The sequence below is a fragment of the Danio rerio genome, chromosome 17 (assembly GCF_052040795.2).
Source record: "Danio rerio strain M-AB ecotype USA chromosome 17, GRCz13ab, whole genome shotgun sequence".
Classification (NCBI taxonomy): Eukaryota; Metazoa; Chordata; class Actinopteri; order Cypriniformes; family Danionidae; genus Danio; species Danio rerio.
In genome coordinates, this window is record NC_141037.1 from 24,364,033 (window position 1) to 24,385,235 (window position 21,203).

At 34.6% G+C, this 21,203-nt stretch overlaps 1 protein-coding gene across 14 annotated transcripts in view; it reads left to right on the forward strand.

The window, feature by feature from the left end:
• The window catches only part of ltbp1 (latent transforming growth factor beta binding protein 1), a 161,909-nt gene extending 140,923 nt beyond the window's left edge, over nucleotides 1-20,986 (forward strand). For 7 of the 14 annotated variants that reach the window (XM_087290441.1, XM_087290429.1, XM_087290431.1 and 4 more), the window contains 9 exons: nucleotides 3,233-3,373; nucleotides 6,030-6,191; nucleotides 7,602-7,694; nucleotides 9,073-9,204; nucleotides 11,699-11,836; nucleotides 12,831-12,998; nucleotides 17,780-17,929; nucleotides 18,017-18,166; nucleotides 19,815-20,986. In XM_087290441.1, coding sequence (XP_087146567.1) covers nucleotides 3,233-3,373; nucleotides 6,030-6,191; nucleotides 7,602-7,694; nucleotides 9,073-9,204; nucleotides 11,699-11,836; nucleotides 12,831-12,998; nucleotides 17,780-17,929; nucleotides 18,017-18,166; nucleotides 19,815-19,987 — 1,307 coding nt within the window. In that variant the 3' untranslated portion in view covers nucleotides 19,988-20,986. Of the gene's footprint in view, nucleotides 1-3,232; nucleotides 3,374-6,029; nucleotides 6,192-7,601; nucleotides 7,695-9,072; nucleotides 9,205-11,698; nucleotides 11,837-12,830; nucleotides 14,292-14,490; nucleotides 15,664-17,779; nucleotides 17,930-18,016; nucleotides 18,167-19,814 lie in introns of those variants that run through there. The other 7 variants (XM_087290443.1, XM_087290430.1, XM_087290432.1 and 4 more) reach the window with 2 other exon arrangements.
• Nucleotides 20,987-21,203: the final 217 nt, after the last annotated feature.

The window sequence follows — 21,203 nt, forward strand, 5'->3', positions numbered from 1 at the left end:
CATTCATTCATTCATTTTTCTTCGGTTTAGTCCCTTTATCTATCAGGGGTCACCACAGGGGAATGAACAACCAGCTTATCCAGCATATGTTTTACACAGGATGTCCTTCCAGCTGCAACCCAGTACTGGGAAACACCCATACAATGTCACATTCGCACACATACACTACAGCCCAATTTATTTTTATTTTACCCATTTCACCTATATCAGTCTTTGGACTTTGGGGGAAACCGAAGCAACCGGAGGAAACCCATGAGAACACGAGGAGAACACACAAACTCCACACAAAAATGGCAACTGATCCAGCTGGGACTCGAATCAGTGACCTTCTTGCTGTGAGGTGACAGTGCTAATTGCTAAGCCACCATGCCACCCACACTTAACATTCTTTTATGAAATCACAGAGAAACAACCATTATTAAATCGATTTCTGCTAGACAAAGTAGATTTAGAGCAATTTCATTTAGATATACCTCACAATAAAAAAGACTAATAAAACCTATATGTCATGCCAGCTCCAAAACGTGATTTTTTCTGTAATGGCAATCTACTGTAGGTTAGGTAATTGAGCAGAACGCTTACATGAAAAAAGAAATCTGTTTAAGATGTAGAAAACGTCCCGTTCAAAGCCTACTCTATTCCGGAGTGCATAAAAAGCCACTGGTATATATCAGCTCTTATGAGGCCATATCTGTCTTTTACATTGTTCCTCTGGCACAGACGCCCTTTTCCAAGCTTTTATCATTCCCTAGTGGTGCAGCACCCACACCGTGGCCGACTCCAGACAGAGTGTTAAACACTTCCAGGCTCATTGACGAACTGGCCCACCATCGCTGAGTGTGTGTGTGTGTGCGCGTGTACATGTGTATGTGTTTGCCAGGATGGCTCCATTAGACCATTTTGAGTCTATTGCACATATAAAGGCTTTCCACACAAGTTGATTTATTGCATCCTTTTGTATGTGGTGCTGTGAGATGATTGATAAAAGCAAGCGAATGAGAGTCGCAGATGTGTGAAGCATTGAGAAGAAAAGAAAGAGAGAAGTGAGTAGAAAGGAGGAGAGAGCCGTGTTGCAGGAAGCATTATAGTGCTACTTTGGTCGTCATAAATTCTAGCTGTCAGAGACAGTCGGCAGAAAAATGGGCCTGTTTTATTTACTGAAGTCAGCCGTGCACACAGTTTGTCATTGCTCTATGAGGTTCACAAAAGTCATAGTTTTGATAAGGAGAATTAATGAAAAGTCTTGTAGAACGCTCTGAGCCAATCAGGATAAAGCTGTAGGAATAATAAATTAGGTGGTTATGAGATCACAAAAGCTTGTAGTTGTGAAAAGTCTCTTCAGAAGTCTGGTTAAACTGTCACTTGGGTTTCTGTAGTGTGTATTTTTTATTTTAATTGTTCTAATATATTCAACAGATAAAATCGAGATTTCATTCAAAACAGTTTTTTTAAGATCTGCATGAGTGATTTCACAAATTTAGATTTTATTTCTGTCAACTTTGAACCAGAGTTTATGATTAACTCAAAGCAAGTTTTTATGCCAATGAAACACAAAACAAATCTCTTCTTAAGCCCCAAAGGTTTATTCAGATTAGATTGTGCACTTACCCTGGAAAAAAAACTAAACCAATAGGCTTAGGTTATGTCTGTTAAGCCTTAAAAACTGACAAAAAAAAAAATCGTAAATGTGTTGAATTGGTTTTTAACTACAGCGGTTTGAACTGTTGTTCTGCCGAATGACTAAAAAGTTATCAGTATGATTTTGAAAACTGTATATTTCTAACTATCCTTTTGCAATCTTATACCAAAAACGTAAATAAGGGCAGTTTTGATAGCCTAATGTGAGAGAGTGTGGCTATTATGTGATTGTATTGTATTGGAATACGGAGCAATTAATTGTTAAGATAAATCCAAAGTAAATTTCAATTACTTGAAAATGAGTGAATGATTTAAAATGATTTAATGACAATAATTCTCTACTACTGAATTAGTTACAAATAACTGTATAAAATGATAAAATATGAAGTTATAAAACATGATATTAATTTTGTGTTAAATAGACATCTAATAGACATTTATATGTAGACAGCTTGGCTAAAACAAGGCTAAATGTGGGCTGTCAGTGGAAATCTGAAAGACACCTAAAAATAGCCCAAAACTAGACTAGTCGTCAAGTAGACAGATTAGACAGACCTTAAATGTGTAGTCATTCATTTCTGTTTATTTGATGACTAGTTTTGGCCTGTTCTTAGACGTCTATTAGATTTTAACTGACAGACCAAATTTAGCCTTGTTTTAGCCAGGACGACAATGTTTAGATGTCTACTAGACATCTATTAGACATTTTTTAAAAACAAAAAAAGCTTACTGGGTGAGCTGAGAGAGAGACACTTGAACAGATAGTAGAGAAGATAAACTCCAGAGCAAGACAGGAGCAGAGCAGGAAGAGCCCAGAGCAAAGTTTACCACCTATTTTGTATCTTTCTTGACCATATGCAAAGCCCGAATACAGAGACATACAAACTGACCAATCAATATGTGACCACATCATAAAACCCCCAAAGTCCACACACTAGTCTCTGATCTTATCAGTATCTGCCTTTGTAATTTGTATGAACCTTCTTGCTGAAAAAGACATGCTTTGCCATATAAACAAATGCATATGGTAATTTGCATTCCTACAGTGTTCACCAAACCTTTTTTAATGGAAGCATAAATAATTAAGAAGGCAACAGCCGGTGGTCAGTTTGTGTGAAAATGGACCTTTCTTTCACACTTTGATCCAAATAAATCTTAGCATTGCTATCATAGAATATAACCATGTCATACAGCTCACAACATTGTTGTATAAGAAGTTAAAAGCTGCACACTGCATCAGTTAGTGTTCAAGGAGTTGTTGGCAAGCAAATAACAAGCCAGAAGCATTTTGATTGCAGCAATAAAGATTTAATCATAGACTCTTAAGTATTTGCTTACTTAAATTCAAACAGTCACATTTTTGGCAGCGTACATCTCCAAATCTTCAGATCATTGAGTAGAACTCCAGAAAAGTGAATAAATCATTTCTTTAAGCCCTTTATTTTGACTGAACCAAATTAAACTGATTCATTTTTGATTGAACAATTGTGTCAAAAAAAGTTAAACAAATCACTTCATTGTTCTTCATTTGACTTTAGATTGTGTCTTCATTGTAATGAAAGAAAAGTAATGAAACACTTGTACTTGTCTGCAGATGTGAATGAGTGTGAGCTTCTCGGTAATGTGTGTGGTGAAGCCACCTGTGAGAACCGTGAAGGCACCTTCCTGTGTTTGTGTCCTGATGACCTGCAAGAGTTTGACCCAATGCTTGGCAAATGCATCTCTACACCTCCAGGTAATGTCGCACTCGACTGTAAACCACCACAACACGATTGACCAGTTTGTGATCTAAAAGAAACCCAAATGCTTCAAGCAAGCCTGTTTCCTTTAACCCAAACCTACAAGGCTACCATTGTGCCACAGATTACCTTTTATCTGGACAGGTGACCCTTGTCGTCCTCCTACGGAATTTCATTGTGTACCTGAAACGATTCTGAAGCTCTTCACGTTTTAATCTCAGCCATGGAGATCCTCTAGTGCAACAGGACATTAACTTCCTATCATCAGAGTCCAGCTCTGAGTAGAACAGAGGGAGGCAAGGCGTGATGAATGGGGGTTGTAAACGATCTGGCAGGAGAGAAATGAGATTCAGTCTGAGGATTACAGAGGGACCAAAGCATCACGGGCCCAAAAGCACGTAAGAGCCAAAAAGAAGCTCCCACGCTAAGATAAAAAGACCAGCGAGATATACAAGGAAGCCTATCAGAATGACATATCGCAGACAATTATTATAGATTACACCCTGTTTATGTTAGATGTCTTAGCTACTATGTTTTTACATAAAATATTATGTAATTGTTCTGGACTTAGCTTCTATATTGCAAAAAGATTTTGAAGCTATTGCAGTTTGGGTTGAGTTAAGTGGTATGGTTTAAATGTTTAAGTAGTCTGGGTAGGTTTAAAAAAGGGTTAAGGGTTGACTTGTTTTATGGTGCAAATATGGCTTTAATGGTTGGTTAAGGTAAGCGAGAGGAGTGTTTTAATGGTTGGTTTAAAGGAGAGTTAGGTTAGTGACATCTTTAGTGGTACAAATATGGTTTTATGGGTAACTTAAGGTCAGGTTTAGTGGTTTGGTTATACATTTTAGTGTCAGTAAGAGACAGGTTTAGTTGTACAGGATGTGTATGTATTTAGTGTCGATTGAGGTTAGTAACAGGTTTAGTAGTACAATATCGGTATAGCTTTTAGTGTAGGTTATGGTTAGTGACATGTTAAGTACTGGTTTGTGTATAGTTTTTAGAGTATGCTAAGGGTAGGGTACAGGTTAATGGTATTGGTTTAACGTTGGTTTAATTTTTATCTTAGTTATACATGTATGTGTAAGTTAAAGGCTAACACTAATTTTACATCAGCACTACACCAGCATTCTACCACTACTGTCCTGTCTGCCAGACTTGCTGGAATATTGAAATTCTGTTTTCCTTTATCTATGTTAAGTGGCTTTGACATAATCTACATTGTAAAAAAGTGCTATAGAAAAAGGATGAATTGCATGAAATAGTGCATTTTTGTTGTTAAAATGTAATTTTAGAATGAAAACATTCCTCATACAGACTTATTTTTTTTGCATTTCATAAAATATCCATCCATGCTTTACAGCCTAAACATATTATACATGACCATTCATGCTCATTTGGAATGCACACATATTGCAGCTTCCATACTTGCCATCTTCTGCTTGTGTATTGTTCTTATGGGAGGAGATCGAAGAATCAAGGAACGATACACAAACGTCCAATCAGAGTTTTTAATTAAAGATAGCTGCACCTCAGTTTCAGAAGTTTGTGTTTCAGTCCATCTACACTGAAAGGAAACACCATCATTTCCAAACTAAAACCTGCTCTTTAGCTATTTCAAAATGCTCAATTTCTGTAGACCCAAGATGTAAGAGTAGTGTGTATGGCAGGTGTAAACCTGACTTATTGTGTGCGCTTTAATACAGAAAACTCATTTGTGTGAACAGCTCCTAAATGGTTGGTTAAAGTTAGAAAGAGATTTAATGGTATGGGCAGGTTTTAGGGTTGGTTAGGTGATCAAGTTAGTTGAACAAGTTGAGTTTAAGCAAGGATTGGTAAAAGTTAAGGACAAGTTTAGTAGAATTTGCTAAGTAAAAGTGAAATACTATGAAAGCAAGTCTAGTATGTGTTTTATTCATCTGTTAAACAAGTGGAACAGAGGAGAACAGGTTTGAAAACAGGGTCAAATTTAAGGACTGGGATTTGCCATCGAGTGCTACATTTAAAAAGACATGGTAAAACTGCCAAAAATAAATTTAAGCACAATGCAGTTTGGAATATATATTGTGTGAGTGGCTACATACCAGCTGTGCTTGGAAGATCAAGTAACAGGAAGCGTCTCCTTAGATCTTAGCCAGCTGTTTTGGTTAAGGACTTTTGTTCAAATCCACCCTCCTAATCCTTCTTCCCCATAAAACCACAATGTCTCCTGAGTTCAAATATTATTTTTTTGTTATTTTTACTAGAAGTGCCCTGGTATCTCTTACCACAGGTGTAAATCTTGCTTTTTACATGTAAGGACGACAGTAGGACACTGTAAAGCTAGAATTGCAATAGTTTGGAATATGAATTATCTGGAAATCATAAAAAAGGAGCACTCTGTGTCTGAAAATCCAAGGCTGAACTGTAAAACTGCTCTCTGGTGACGTGCACAGTTTCTACTGTGTTCTTGACCTTGGTTCTTTGGGTATTCTTCATTTCATCATTGCAGTGAAATATATATTTATTTTCTTTCTAAATTGTTTATGTTAATTCTGTCTTATGTTTTTAGATTGTTTTGTCACACAAAACATAATTGAAAATGTATGTATGAATATTTTAAATTGAAAAAAAAAAAAAATTGTGTCGCTCGATTTGTTGTCTTGTTTCCCGTAGTCACAACAGTTGAGAGGAAAGAGTGTTACTTCAACCTGAATGATGAAAACCTTTGTGATAAGGTTCTGGCCAGCAGCATGACTAAAGAGGAGTGCTGCTGTACACTGGGAGCAGGATGGGGAGACAACTGTGAGGTCCATCCCTGCCCCATACCGGGAACAGGTACTGAGCTACACAAATCACAACATGACAGTCTAATGAAGTAGAGCACAGACAACTGTAGGAACACTTGTGTAGATAAGACGCTCTCTGAGTTGAACCTGAGGTCAACAAACCATTATTTTGACATGATTCTTTTCAGCGAATAAGTTAGTATTAGTTATAAATTATATGTATAAGTTGATAGTAGAACATACTTTTTAGTTTTTACCTCTTAAATACCTTTTGAAATAATGTAATAAGGAGAACTTGAAAAAGACCAAATTAAAGTAAATAAACTCAAAGTAGGAACTGTAAGAACACTTATGCACCTATATTTATTCACATTGTTCACTTGGTTAGTAATTATGAACAAATGAAATGAAAAATATTTTGAGTTGATTCCTTGGAGTAAATCAGTTGATCTGATTCTAATTGGATGAACTATTTCTTTTAATGTGGAAAGACAGCATAATTTTAATTAGCATATTGTAAAAGAATATTTCAAACGCAAAAACACTTTTGCACAGATATTTAGAAATCATGGATCATTAAACTTGAATATAGTGAAAAATCCTTACCCTATTATAATTATTTGAATTTTATCCACTGAGCTGGTTCATTTGATGTAGATTATTATGTTAACTTGAATTGATAAGCCAGAAAGAAAGAAATTAACATTTTATTTAGGAAATTAAAAGTATGGAAAAGTAATAAAAGACACAGAGATATTTTAAAGACTTACTCTAATATACAAATGTCACAAAATCATAAGCCAACATTTTTCACCTTTATACCCAAGAGAGCATGATGTGCATGCGTGTCGTGCATTATGCATCTGTCTCTGGTTATTGCTTAAACTTAGACAGAAGTTGAAGTCAGAATTGTTAGCCCCCCTTTGAATGTTTTTTTTCTTTTTAAATATTTCCCAAATGATGTTTAACAGAGCAAAAAATTTTTCACAGTATCTCTGAACATATTTCTTTTTCTGAAGAAAGACTTCTTTGTTTTATTTCGGCTAGAATAAAAGCAGTTTTTATTTTTTAAAAATCCTTTTCATGTCAAAATTATTAGCCCCTTTAAGCTATATTTTTTTCGATAGTCGACAGAACAAACCATCATCATACAAAATCTTGCCTTGTTACCCTGACTTACCTAGTTCACCTAATTAACCTAGTTAAGCCTTTAAATGTCACTTTTAAGAAATGTCTTAAAAAATATCTAGTCAAATATTATTTACTGTCATCATGGCAAAGATCAAATAAATCAGTTATTAGAAATGAGCTATTCAAACTATTATGTTTAGAAATGTGTTGAATAAGCTTTCTCACATTTAATAAAAGTCTATCTTGCCCTTACAAATAGTAGTCAACATAATAAAAAAATTATTAAAAAAACATTTTCTGCATTAACTACTGACACTTTTCTTTACAGATCAGTTCTCACAGATGTGTCCAGCAGGCCGGGGTTACCTGATTTCTGGAGATCCTATGAGTACTACCTCCAGCTTAGCAGAAAACACCAAAGGTATTATTAGTGTTTATGTCATTTAAAAGGATTTAAATGTCAAAGGTACACAAATATGGTTAAGAGTATAGGTTCAGTAAATGATGCTATCTGTTTTGGAGAACTCTCTCTTAAGGCTTTAACTTTGATTGTTGATGTGCTTTATACTTTTACCCTATTTACTCCATATTTTGTCTGGGCAAAAATGCCCTGTTGATACCAAAAGTGACAGTAGAACTATTCAGCTGATAGAAATGTGCCAATAATTCAAATTTCTTTGAAAAAGCAGGTCTGAATACACAACCCGTTGGATGGTAGAACGAGAATGAGCTTTAGCAGACGAAGAAAACCATCAATGTCTCTCCTGTCAGCTGAATTAGACATCTGAATATTGGATTGCATTTTCTGATGAGTCTCACATTTTTTGCTGGAACATTTGGATGGTAGCATCTGTATAATAATGTGCGGATATTTTAATGGCACACCTTGGGCCTTGTTTGAATTGTGTGATGGCTACTTCTAAGACAGGATAACATGCTATTTCAATCTTTTACAACTGCATGGTAATGCCATGTAAATATTGACAGAAATCTCAGAAGAATATTTTCACCACTTTAAAGGAATAGTTTACCCTATTTACTTGTCCTCAAGTTGTTCCAAACATTTGTGAGTTTCTTTCTTCTGGCGAACACAAAAGAATATTTTAAAGAAAGCTGGAAACCTGTTACCATTGCCTTCCATAGTAAAAAAATAAATAAATAAATGGAAAATAATACTATGAAAACTCTATTTTTCATCCAAATATTTTCAGTTTTTGAGCAAACTATTCTTTTAAGATTTCTAATGACAAAAGCGGGTCAATCCAGGTACCGTACAAGAAAGGTATACCTAACAAAGTGGCCGATGAATGTATTTTTGACTTTGTAATGTGTGTAGGCAGCAGCAGACATCACTTAGCATCTGACCTACATATGCTGAAACACACACACTCAGCAGGCTGGTTCCCAGTGTGGGGAAACCTCAGTCTCAGGGCTCGTCTAATGCACTGATTTAATTTATGAATGCAGCGAGAGTGTGGTTTCTCTTTGGCTAGTGGCAGTGCGAGTGAATGCAATGTGGTTTGTGTGTGTGTGTCAGTCTACCTTTGAATGGAATGCTTATATATGGAAAGGACATTTCCTCCCAATCATTCTTCAGTCAAATTAAATTTCTACATGTAGCAGATCCCAAAATAAGAACACTAACAAGAGCATGGAGAGACTGTATGTGTGGTGATCTGTAACTGTGATCCAGGGTTTCTAGTTCTTAACTAGTGTATGTGCGTGCGTGCGTGCGTGCGTGCGTGTGTGTTTATTTGTTTACAATTAAATAATGAAAAAGTGTTGATGTGTGTGTTAAGCAGATGCAGATGAATGCCAGCTCTTTGGAAGTGAGATCTGTAAAGATGGCTTTTGTCTCAACACCGCTGGCTGGTACGAGTGTTACTGCAAATCTGGACTCTACTACGATGAGAGCAAACTACAGTGTCTCGGTAAGAAACAAAAATCGCAGTCTAAACTAAAATGTTCATTAAGATTTTATGACTTTTAATTCCTGCTGAGTGCTTCCCAGTGTTGGGTTGCAGCTGAAAGGGCATCTACTGTGTAAAACGTATGCTGGATAAGTTAGCGGTTCATTCCACTGAGGCGACCCCTGATGAATAAAGGTACTAAGCCGAAAGAAAATGAATTCCTGTTTAGAAGAACATACTGTAAGTTGTGGTTTTTGCAATAGAAAATCCTTGATCTAATAATTCATATAAAAAAAACATTAACAAAAGTCACATTTGATGGTATTTTAAATCATATAAAATGAGTTTTTGCATATTTAAATGATGAAAAATCTGATTAGAGTTAAATTAGCTGAAATGATCTGTTATGCCTGTCTAAACAAGGTGCCCAAACAATGTTAAACTGCCATAAATGTAATTACTGAATATTACATATAATATCACAGTGTTGCTCATTGTGATGCACAAACTAAATCACTGCTCTGTTCTCAAGGATGCACAAATTAAATCAGTCTGATGCAAGCTGATGCAAAAATACAAAACTATGTTTTAAGTGTTTAATTTTATTCCACATATTCTTAGAAAGGCTAGCACGTAATCACAGAAGGGTTTGTTATTTATAACATCCTGCTTTAGCCGCTTATTGCTTGTAATGTTTAGCCTTGAACTGTCATTGTGTTCTTTTGTTGGTTTAGAATGACAGGCTTAGTTTGTAAGTGTGTGTGTGCGTGTTTGTAAGTGTTGGCCTAGTTTGGCTCACTGTAACGCCAACACATTTAAATTGGATTTAAATGTAAGTTTTAAAGCCGCTGCAGCTGACGGCGTGTGGCTTGCGGCCACATTATGCATGCAGCCCTATGGCAGGTTCTGTGTATGTTTGAGCTGAGGTCAAAGGGCTACATCTTCCGACCGGTCAGGGCGGCACAGGCGATATGATCCAGGCCACAGCTCCATGGTGCACCGCAGGCTGTCTGCCTGCCTAAACACACATACACACACTCACTCACAGAGACCACAGACCCACGGCTATGGAGACTTGCCCAGCCACACTGCCTTAAAGCTGACACACCCCTGACTGCCTCACACACACACATTCAGTGCAGCCACAGTCATTTGACTTCCTACACCCACTTACATATATTTGAACACATTTGAACTGTAAACCATGCACAAAGAGAGGGAGAGAAAGGGAAAGAAAGAGGTTTGATTTGAAAGCAATACATAGGCTTCCATTGTTTTTAAATCAGGTTAATGATATTGCCTATGGCCTACCACAACCCCAACAAATGCCAATCATTAGAAACCAATAGAAAAAAAAATATTTTGGCTGAATCACAAGCCTTTTTAAATAGTAAAAAACCTGTGAAATGTCCTTACTAGTGGGTCATTTTAATTCCACTTTCAAAATCACTTTAATTTTACTTTCGCTTTACAAGTGAGAACCTTTGAGCCTTCACAAGTATAACACAAACATGCACTGAAAAAAGTTTTGCATGCACAACTGTTGCAAACTATTTATTTGTGTTAAATATAAACAAACAAATTAAGTTTAATAATGTTCAACTTAATTTTTTTTTCTCAAATTCAACACAAATAAATTGTTTACAACCACTTAACGCAAACATTTTTTAGTAAATCCAAGGAATCATCTTTGAATATTTTTTTTCAGTGTGCTAAATTTTCTGAAGTTTAAAACAAAATATTTATTAACTTTCTTAGTCTCTTTATTAATCCAGGGTCACCACAGTGGAATGAACTGCCAACTTAAACAGCACATGTTTTACAAAGCGGATGCCCTTCCAGTTATAACGCACTACTGACACACATACACTAATTTAGTTTATTCAATTAACGTCATTAACACTCATGCACTCACATTAACACATACACTACGAACAATTTTAGCTTACCCAATTCACCTATACCGCATGTCTTTGGCGTCTGGGGGAAACCAGAGCACCTAGAGGAAACCCACGCAAACAAGGGCAGAACATGCAAACTCCATACATAAATGCCAACTTAACCAGCCGAGGCTCAATCAAGCAACCTTCTTGCTGTGAGGCGATTGTGCAACCCACTTTAATTACTTGCTGAAACATCATGTAACTAAAATACTGCTCCCTATAAAACATAATAAAGTTATAATACCTGGAGTAAATATTGAAATATTTGTACATTATGCATAATTACAAGCTACCTAACCTTAAACCAAGCCTTTCCCTTTCGACAGTAAAACTGTACTTATAACATGTTTGCAATCATTTTAGTTTGTACTTAATTCTATAGTTACTCTGCAGAAAGGACTTTAGTATTTATTTAATGAATGCATTGTCTTTATGGCAAATTGCTTTATGTTGGTGAATGTTTTTGCATCTACTGTATTCTATGTATACTCAGACCAGCCTGACTTAGCTTTCCATCAATGATCTAGCTTATTGATTTTTCTTCTGTTTCTCTTTGTCTCTGATCTCTACAGACACTGATGAATGCCAAGATGAGGCAAAATGTAGAGATGGTGAATGCATGAACACATATGGCTCATATCAGTGTTTCTGCACCCCTCCTATGGTTCTGGCAATGGACAACACACACTGCATATTACCCGACGTAGCAGGTAAAGTCTTACGTCAAATATTATGCAGATGATAATCCTGCATGTAAATTCTACTCCTTAAAGACTGTTTCTAAATCACAATCCTGGAGACCTCCAACACCTCACATTTTGGATGTTCCCCATATCTATCATCTTATCGGGCTAATTAGCTTATTAGGAAAGTCTCCATGACCTGAATTGAGTGTGTCAGATTAGTGAGACACCTAAAATCTGTATTTGTTGGGGTTCCTTGAGGAGCTCTTAATCCTTTAAAATCTAAACTCTCTCAAACCTATAGTGTGTCCTCTAAAACTCTCAATTGTACAAAGTGAAATTCCTAACAATGTCATACTGCCATCTAGAGGATGCTTAGAACAAGCTATTTCTTTCAGACTGTACTATTTTTCTACAGCCACATACTCTTTATCAAAAGTCTTTAAATGTTAAATATTTGCTTTTATTTTCTATTGCATAGCTTATTTTCATCAGAATTTAGATTCTTGTTGTTGTTGTTATTATTATTATTATTATTATTACTTTTGTTATTATTGCTATTTTTTAAGGTCACGACTGGTTGTGTAAGCATTTTACTGCATATCATATCGTGTTTGACTGTGTATGTGACAAATAGAATTTGAATTTATAACTGAATATAATATGAGGAATACATTAGAAGCTTTGGTTCATTAATACTACAGTTACAGTACTATCATTAGTTGACAGCAAGGTCAAAATTATGTGAAACTAATTTTAAAATATGTGGAAGAAATTTCCATTTTTGTTGTTTTGCCCATATTTTGAATTATATGAAGCATTGTGTTGTTGTTGTTGCTGTTGTTGTTGTTGTTGTTGTTGTTGTTGTTGTTGTTGTTGTTGTTTGTCTTTTTGGGATGGAGGAAATCCATGTTTTTACAGATTTTTTTTCCAACCATCTTACATAACAAGCATTTTTTCAGTATGAAGTAGCTGACGTTTGCTTAACAGAGATCATATCAAGCATGTTTGTGTTTTACAGGGCAAAGTGAAGCTGACTTATACTCAGGGGTTTGCTGGGAGAGAGTAACTGAAAACTTCTCCTGCGCAAATCCTATCACCAACATACACACCTCATTCACAGAGTGCTGCTGTTTGTATGGAGAGGCCTGGGGCAACGATTGTGCTCTCTGCCCTGGGAAAAATACAGGTATAAATATTACACTGGAGCTGCATATATGCACATCTTTAGCAAAGTTAACCTGTTTGGTATTTTGAAAAATATTTAGGTAGATTTTTTATTTCCTTCGATCTGAAAGTATGCGATATTTATCATCTATGGCAGTGGTCTCAAACTCAATTCCTGGAGGGCCGCAGCTCTGAGCAGTTTAGATCCAAACAGCTCCAACTCACACCTGCTTAATAGTCTCTAGTAGTCTTCAACACCTTGATTAGTTGGATCAGCTATGCTTGATTAGGCTTGGAACAAAACTGTTCATAGCTGCGGCCCTGCAGGAATCTAATTTGAGATCTATGATGGTAATCTATGATAATATGTAGGCTCACAGGGAATCTGCATGTGCAGAAATGTACATATTTCCGCAGATTTTAACCCCATTATTGAATCTATTTATTTACTTGTATAAATGTGTTTAAATTTATATTTATTTAGTTTTAGATTACTTACAGGACATAATTTGCACAGTACATAACAGTGTTGCCAGTTATTTACTGTAACTGAACCGATACAGTGAGTAGCTGGCAACAGTGTTGCCAGTTAATTACTGTAAGAGCAGCAGTGGTGACTAACTGGAAACTGTGTACAGTTAATTACTGTATTGTAGCGTTACAAATCACAGCATTATACTGCATACACATTAATAGTATGTCATATATAGTTATTGTAGTGTTACTAAAATGAATCAGTATTCTTAGCTGTTATTTAAAAATAGAAGGCATAAATTTTTTTCAGACAAATTTATTTTATTGTTTTGGCACCAAACAAATAAATAACAGAAAATGTATAACAAAATTAAGAAATCAGCAGATATAAATATTGTCTTGCATATTACAGGTCTGCACAGTATAGCTGCGGTCACACTAGCGTTTGAGCATGCAAGATTCTGTCATACTGCACTGCGAAGTGTAATTAAACAAAGCAAGAAGTTGAATTAAACAAAATGATTAGAGATTGAAAAAGCAAGCCAGAGAGGCCATGTTTTGATCTTTGATTGGTCTCAAGCAATCACATGATGTGATTTCGCGTTCAGCGTTCTCCAAGCTTGAACTTTCCAATGCTGCGAATTATGAAATTTGTTGCATGAGCTACCATTCCAGGTCTGCACCATTCATATGCGTATGAATAGAAGTCTATAGGAAGAAAAGTGCAGTGTGCCCGGGACTTTAAGCTGTAACTCTAATTAAACACACCTGATCAAACTAAGTAAGGCTTGTTAGAAATCTACAGGTAATGTTGAAGCAGGGTGGGTACGTGGAACTTGGAGTTTGACCCCCATGGTATATAGCAGGGGTGCTCAATCCTGTTCCTGGAGATCTACCTTCCTGCAGATTTCAGTTGCTACCCATATCAAACACACCTGCCTGTAATTATCACGTGGTGTTCAGGTCCTAATTAATTGGTTTAGGTGTGTTTGATATGGATAGCAACTGAAATCTGCAGGAAGGTAGATCTCCAGGAACAGGATTGAGCACCCCTGGTATATAGCATACTTTTAAAGCAACTGCTAACATTTATCACAATCACATATCCAATAAACACACACACACAAAGTGCTGCAGTGAAATGTGTTACTCTCTCCTCAATGCTGACCATGCAAAAAAAAAAAAAACTGAACAGCAAAAAACACAAAATAATTATTTTAAAGTTTTAAATAATTAAAAACTGTGTCAAATCTCAATAAAAAAGTTTAAAATAATTATAGAAAACAAAAATGAAGTTTGCAACACCGAAAAACCAAAGGATCCAATCTTTTATTGTTATAGTTATCGCATGACAACAAACTTTTTTATTGTTTCAAATATAAATTCATAGGTGGAAACACTGCTTTGATAAATACTTAGCAACAAACTCACAACCTGGGACCGGACAGGGCAGCTTTTGCGTGTGGATGGCTATGTGTATCATGTTTTTGTGATTTCCTGTGATGATGTGCACATGTTACCTTACTGAGATGATGGAATTTAATTTTGGCTTAGTTGCCAGAAAGATACATACAACTGTTAGCATCTGTACATTATGGCAGTGTGCAATATCCAATAAATACATATACTTAAACAAAAGTAATGTAAAAAGTTATATGAGGAGAGGCTAACTAGCTAACAATGTAGCTTTCAAATACACAGTTCAAGATAACAACAATATAACTTAAAACACAGCCTTATTTTATAAACCCTCAAAAACATTTGAACACATTTTACTTACTCATTGTAGATTCTTATTTAAAGCCTAAAACATATCAGACTCAAAATCTGAATTGATGGACAGAGAATAGAGCACACTCAGCAGTAAACAAATCAAACACCTGGCTCCCTTAAAGGGCCAGCATTTTCTGAAAACTCTTTCTAACACCTTTGTGTTTAGAATAAGACGGACAGCCTGTGGGAGTGTGTGGTGATGCCTAAATCATTGTTTTTTTTGTTTTTTTTACAGTTATTTACTGCAGAATCTACAGAGTAGCAGTGCAGTTATACTAATTAAACACACCTGATCAAACTAAATCTAAAGGTAGTGTGTTGAAGCAGGGCTGGAACTAAATTCTGCTGGGCTGCGGCCCTCCAGGAGTTTGAAATCCCTGGTACATAGCATATTTTCAAAGGAACTGCCTACATTTATCACAATCATGCACATATCATTGAATAAAAACAATAAAAAATATAAAAACTTCATCCAAAGCAAAAATAAATAAATAAAAAATAATAATAAATAATCTGATCCTCATGTTGTTCCAAACCTGTAGTAATAAAAATAAATAAATAAATAAATAAATTAAATGACCTGATTAATACATTTATTTAGGAAAGCCTTTATACTATAAAGATTATACTATTATACTATTATACTATCTCGTCGATATCTTTACCTTTTAATTAGCTGTGACATTGACATTGGTTGACTCCTGATACTCAATGTTAAAAACATAAAAGGAACCAAAAAAAAAACAGAGATGGCTGCAGAGAAATTTAGCTTATCATTAATGCATTGTCTCACTTTCTCCTCAATACTGACCATACACATACCAAAACTGAACATTATATATATATATATATATATATATATATATATATATATATATATGTATATATATATATATATATATATATATATATATATATATATATATATATATATATATATATATATATATAGCAACATAAAGCATCAGAGTACATGGGGTAATAATGGTTAAGCAGTAATTTACCATTTATTATCACAGTAACTATCTGTAATGGGTACATAAAGTAAATTACTGTAATTTATTCTTTGCACTACAAAATCTCATACAAATCCTGCTCCTTTTACAGTAAAATACTGTTTCCTTTTATTACAGCAAAACACTGGCTATTTTACAGTTATTTACTGCATAATCTACAGTAAGGGTTAACAGCGTAATATTATTGACTATTATGAATATATGCATATGATTTATTTACAATAAAGTTCGTAAAGTAATATTTTCTGTCTTTCATTACATATATTATATGAGAGATTTGCTTTGTTTACCAAATAAGTGGATCTAATTGGATTTGCTTTGTAAACATTAATTACAAAGTAAAAAGGTATTATTTTTTATTTCATATATTAAGTATTTAGTTATGATACTCCCAAAATCATTCTGCATTAAATTTCTGCCATGGTTCTATGGTAATTGTTGTTTTAATCATGTGAGAGCTGACACTGATGTCCATACTAATGGTTGTATAATTCAAGTTAAAAAAAACTATGTTTTTTATGTTTATGCAATATAATTAAATGGATATTTCACCTTAATATAAACATTTGCTGTTAATTTAGTCGACCAGAAGCCATCCATCTTTTTTAGTAGAATTTGTAGCTGAAATTGTGGTCCTTGGTTTGTTATAAAATGCAAATTGAGTGTCAAAACAACATACACATACATAAGAAATACCCAAAGCTCCTTATGAATACATGCTGAATGGAACAAAGCTGGTGCAGCAAATCTATGCATCTTACAGTAACACTGCTTGTTCCTGTATTATTTCATTTACATTTTATCATAAGTAATTTATTCATTTATTTATTTTTGGTATTTTATTAATAGAGCGACTCAGTGATTTAATTATCTATTCATGAGACAAATCTGTTTACCGTTCACTTAAAAAGTCAAATCTGAAAAAAAAAAAAAAAAAAAACATAATGTGTGTTTTAGTATTACAATGAGATGGTGAAATATGAGGACATTGCTGAACACAGCTTTTCAAAAAGCTCAAAACATACAAAATGAGTTTTTTTTTTTTTAGAAAGTAAAACTGCATACAACAAACACAAAACAATAAGAGCCTAAAAATGTCCCCACAATTCACAAAAAAAAACTTATTCTTTAAGGAATAATTGATGATAGATTGTTGATTAATTAGAAAATAATAATTTAAAAAAAATAATGTTTCCACATATTACATGTAAATAATTCACATATTTTATACACATTTATTATCTTTCTTATTTTGTACTTATACCACACCTAGACAATGTTCAGATGTTTTAAAAACTAGTTTGCACATAGAAACTGTTTAAGAATATAAAAAAATGTACAAATGTCTTCAAATACAACATCCGAACAATATGTTTAGGTTTAGTATCCAGTATTAGTAAAATATATTGTTTTTCATTTATTGCTTACATGATGCATTATTCCTGGCTACAGTGTACTTATATTCTTGTACATTTGCTGAAACACAAAGTACCTACAAACACTAAGAAAAACTATCCATTCCTATTTCACTCTCATTCAGACTCCTATGCCCAAATGTGTAATATCCGTCGACCGTATGGTCGGGATGCTCTGGTCGCTGGCCCAATTGGGGTCAGCCCTGATTATAACCCTCAACCTCTGAATCCTGACGGCATGCTTCCATACATTGAAGATTACGATGAACCAAGAAGTGAGTACAGATATACACCTTAAAGAAGCTGTCTATCCAAAAATGCAAGTTTCCAAAATTTACTTGCTTTAAACCCCTCTGTCTCAGATCCATATGATGCATTTGAAGGACTGCGAGCAGAGGAGTGCGGTGTGCTGAACGGATGCGAGAACGGTCGGTGTGTGCGGGTACAGGAGGGATACACCTGTGACTGCTTCGATGGATACACACTCGACATGTCCCGCATGGCCTGCGTGGGTGAGCAAGGGCACAAGTCTCACACGATCTGAGATGATGAATGATGATTTTTCAGAATGTGGATGGAATTAGCTCAGGTTTACTTATCAGTTCATTCTGACACAAACAGTTTATTTTATTTTTGTATTTTTTTAGCAAAAGCCATATAATAATTAGGTGGTATTTTAGTGTCTGTTACAAGTGTGATACAAGTTTGATATTGCATTTGTACAACACATCAGTGGCACAAGTGTAAATGAAAAGAACCCATGAAGGAGGGTATTTTTGAGGAAACTTACAGAATGGATTCAAATGTCAAGAAATCATCACAATTACATTTTCAATGGGCGCTATCTTCAATAATACAATGCAAATATTACAGAATTATATATTAACTATAATACTTTCACTCCTTTAAAGGCATTATGAAATGCAGTAATTGCCAAATTGTAGCGAGTTTAATCTTTCTCGATATTGGAATGAGAAAAGCTGCAGGCAGACTGAAACATTTTTATTTGATCCAACAGTATTTGTGAATAATATTGGGGCATTAATTCAAAATTGTGTCTGTCATGTAACTTCAAAATACTCATAACTAGTAAATGAGTGTGATTTTCTCACCTTCTCATGGAAAAGTGGAAGTAAATATCATGACTAATCTCCTGAAATGAGGCATGACTAAGCAGGTGATACACACCCAGGCACAAGTTGCTATCAGAATTGTGAACTGAGAAAGATTAGCAAATTGCATTAATGGCTCTTGCACATATACAGTATACAGTCCTCATCATGAGCACATCCTCTCTAAAATTCTTAAATTCATTAAATGATGTAATTACTATTTACCAAGTAGACGTATTAGGACTTTTTGGAGATATAATGTTCCTGTAAGTTTGCTTGATTAATTAGCAAGTAAAGATGACAACATTTTTCAGTAATAAAATGTTGGATTGCAAAAAACGAGTGTACCCTTTGTTGAAACTTACAAGTCATTTTGATGGGTGCAGAATTTTTTTTGAATGAATTCCACTGAATGGTGCACAGGCCTAATGCTGACAATAACGAAACTACATGGGATAGAAGTGTCAGGGGCCTTATTTCTTTGCACAAAAGAACTACACAAGAGGAATGTCAAATCATTAGTGTGAAAATGAAGCAAAAATAATTAGTCATTAGACAATGAGGCAATTTTGTAATCCTTCATTTAACTATATCGGCTAAATTGCTTAATTTACAGAATTAAAGGCATGATGTGTAATTTTTGTTAATAGAGGGCGCATATTAACAACCAACAAAGTTGAAGTTTGTTAATAATAATAATAATAATAATAATATTAATAATAATAATTCTAAGCTTAATAATATTAAGCTAATAATTTGACCTTTAAATGGCATTTAAAAAATTAAAAACTGCTTTTATTCTAGCCGAAATAAAACAAATAAGACTTTCTCCAGAAGAAAAAAATATTATCAGACATACTGTGAAAATTTTCTTGCTCTGTTAAACATCATTTGGGAAATATTTAAAAACGAAAAAAAAATAATAATTCAAACATTTCTTTTCCCCCTATTTATTTACAACCATAATTCATAAATAATAAGTTGAATAGTGACATTAAGTTTTATCTGATGTGTAGCAGAACTATTCATTTTGTGTTTCGTGTTCTAGATATCAACGAATGCTCCGAGCTGAACGCAAAGATGTCTCTTTGCAAGAACGGCAACTGCATCAACACACAAGGCTCTTATAAGTGTGTGTGCCTTCCAGGATTCATCCTCTCTGCCCAGCACAACTACTGCGTGCCCCACAGACAAAATGCCACCAGTACGGGCACAGAGTGACCAGCAGAGGGCGCAAGATGCTAAAAACACTCTTATTTAATCGAGGCCCATATATTCTGCACTGTATAAAAACAAACACCCTAAAACAACCCTACAAAAATCCTACTTGAGATGAAGAGAGTTTAATGTGCCATCTTATGGTGTCTATGAGAGAACTGTATAAAATATTTGTTTTATCGCTCTATGTAAGTATATTATTTTTTACTGTATTAGGAAGTAGAAAAGGTGTGAACATAGCAGAGGTGATATTTCAGCAAACTGACAAACCCTATGACCTTAAACTGGGGGACTGCTTTATTTTACCCAGTCAAAGACACCAAGCGTGTGGATATTTTATATTGCAAAAGCCAAACACTCTCCCTTGTGCTTTTATTTTTTTTATTTTCAAGTTCTTTACTTCCTTTTATTCTGTTTCCGAATAATTAATTATCTGATTTTTCTTTCTTGTGCTTTTCTGTTCACTTTTTACACCAAACACACACTTGCAATGCATTCATAGGAAACATACACGGCACAAAATGTCAAGTCTTTAAAATAAGCTTTTTATATGAGCTGCTTTGTATTAATGACAGACGCCAGCTATTTTTCTGTGTCTGGGACATTAGTTCACTGCGGATGTCTGCCCTGTGGAGCAGGCATGACCTTTAACCTCAGCTTTTGTTCTAGAAATTATTCTTATTTTTTCTTTAAAAAGAAAATATTAAAATGAAGTGCCTTTATGGTTTTTTTTTTTAGACAGAAATTCTGCATTTAATAGACTTGGGGAAATGTCTTGCTAGGTTGCAAAGCTGCTATTAAACAGCCGTGGGATTTAAATTTTGTTTAGTTTTTTCACTCTATTTCTCTCTCTCTTATTTTTTTCTTTTTTTTTTGTACATTTAAACTGAAGAGTTGATAAACTATGTATTTGTAATTTGTACATGAATAAATACCTTCTAAATATCCCAAAATAATGTATTAAAACTCTTTAAATAAATCAGAGAGGTTAGTTTATACATATTTATCTCTTCTGTGTTGTTTGTCTTTATATATCTGACCTTCTCTGCTGTTAAATTTCGACTGAAACTAATTCTTCAAAACCATTTGCAGAGTATGACACATCGCAGAATAACATCATCCCCATTCAAAACAACACATACAATGGATTGAATTGTTGATTTCCCACAAACGGCTCCATGAAAAGTGTGTCCTTGTCTGATGTGTTCCGTTTTCATTT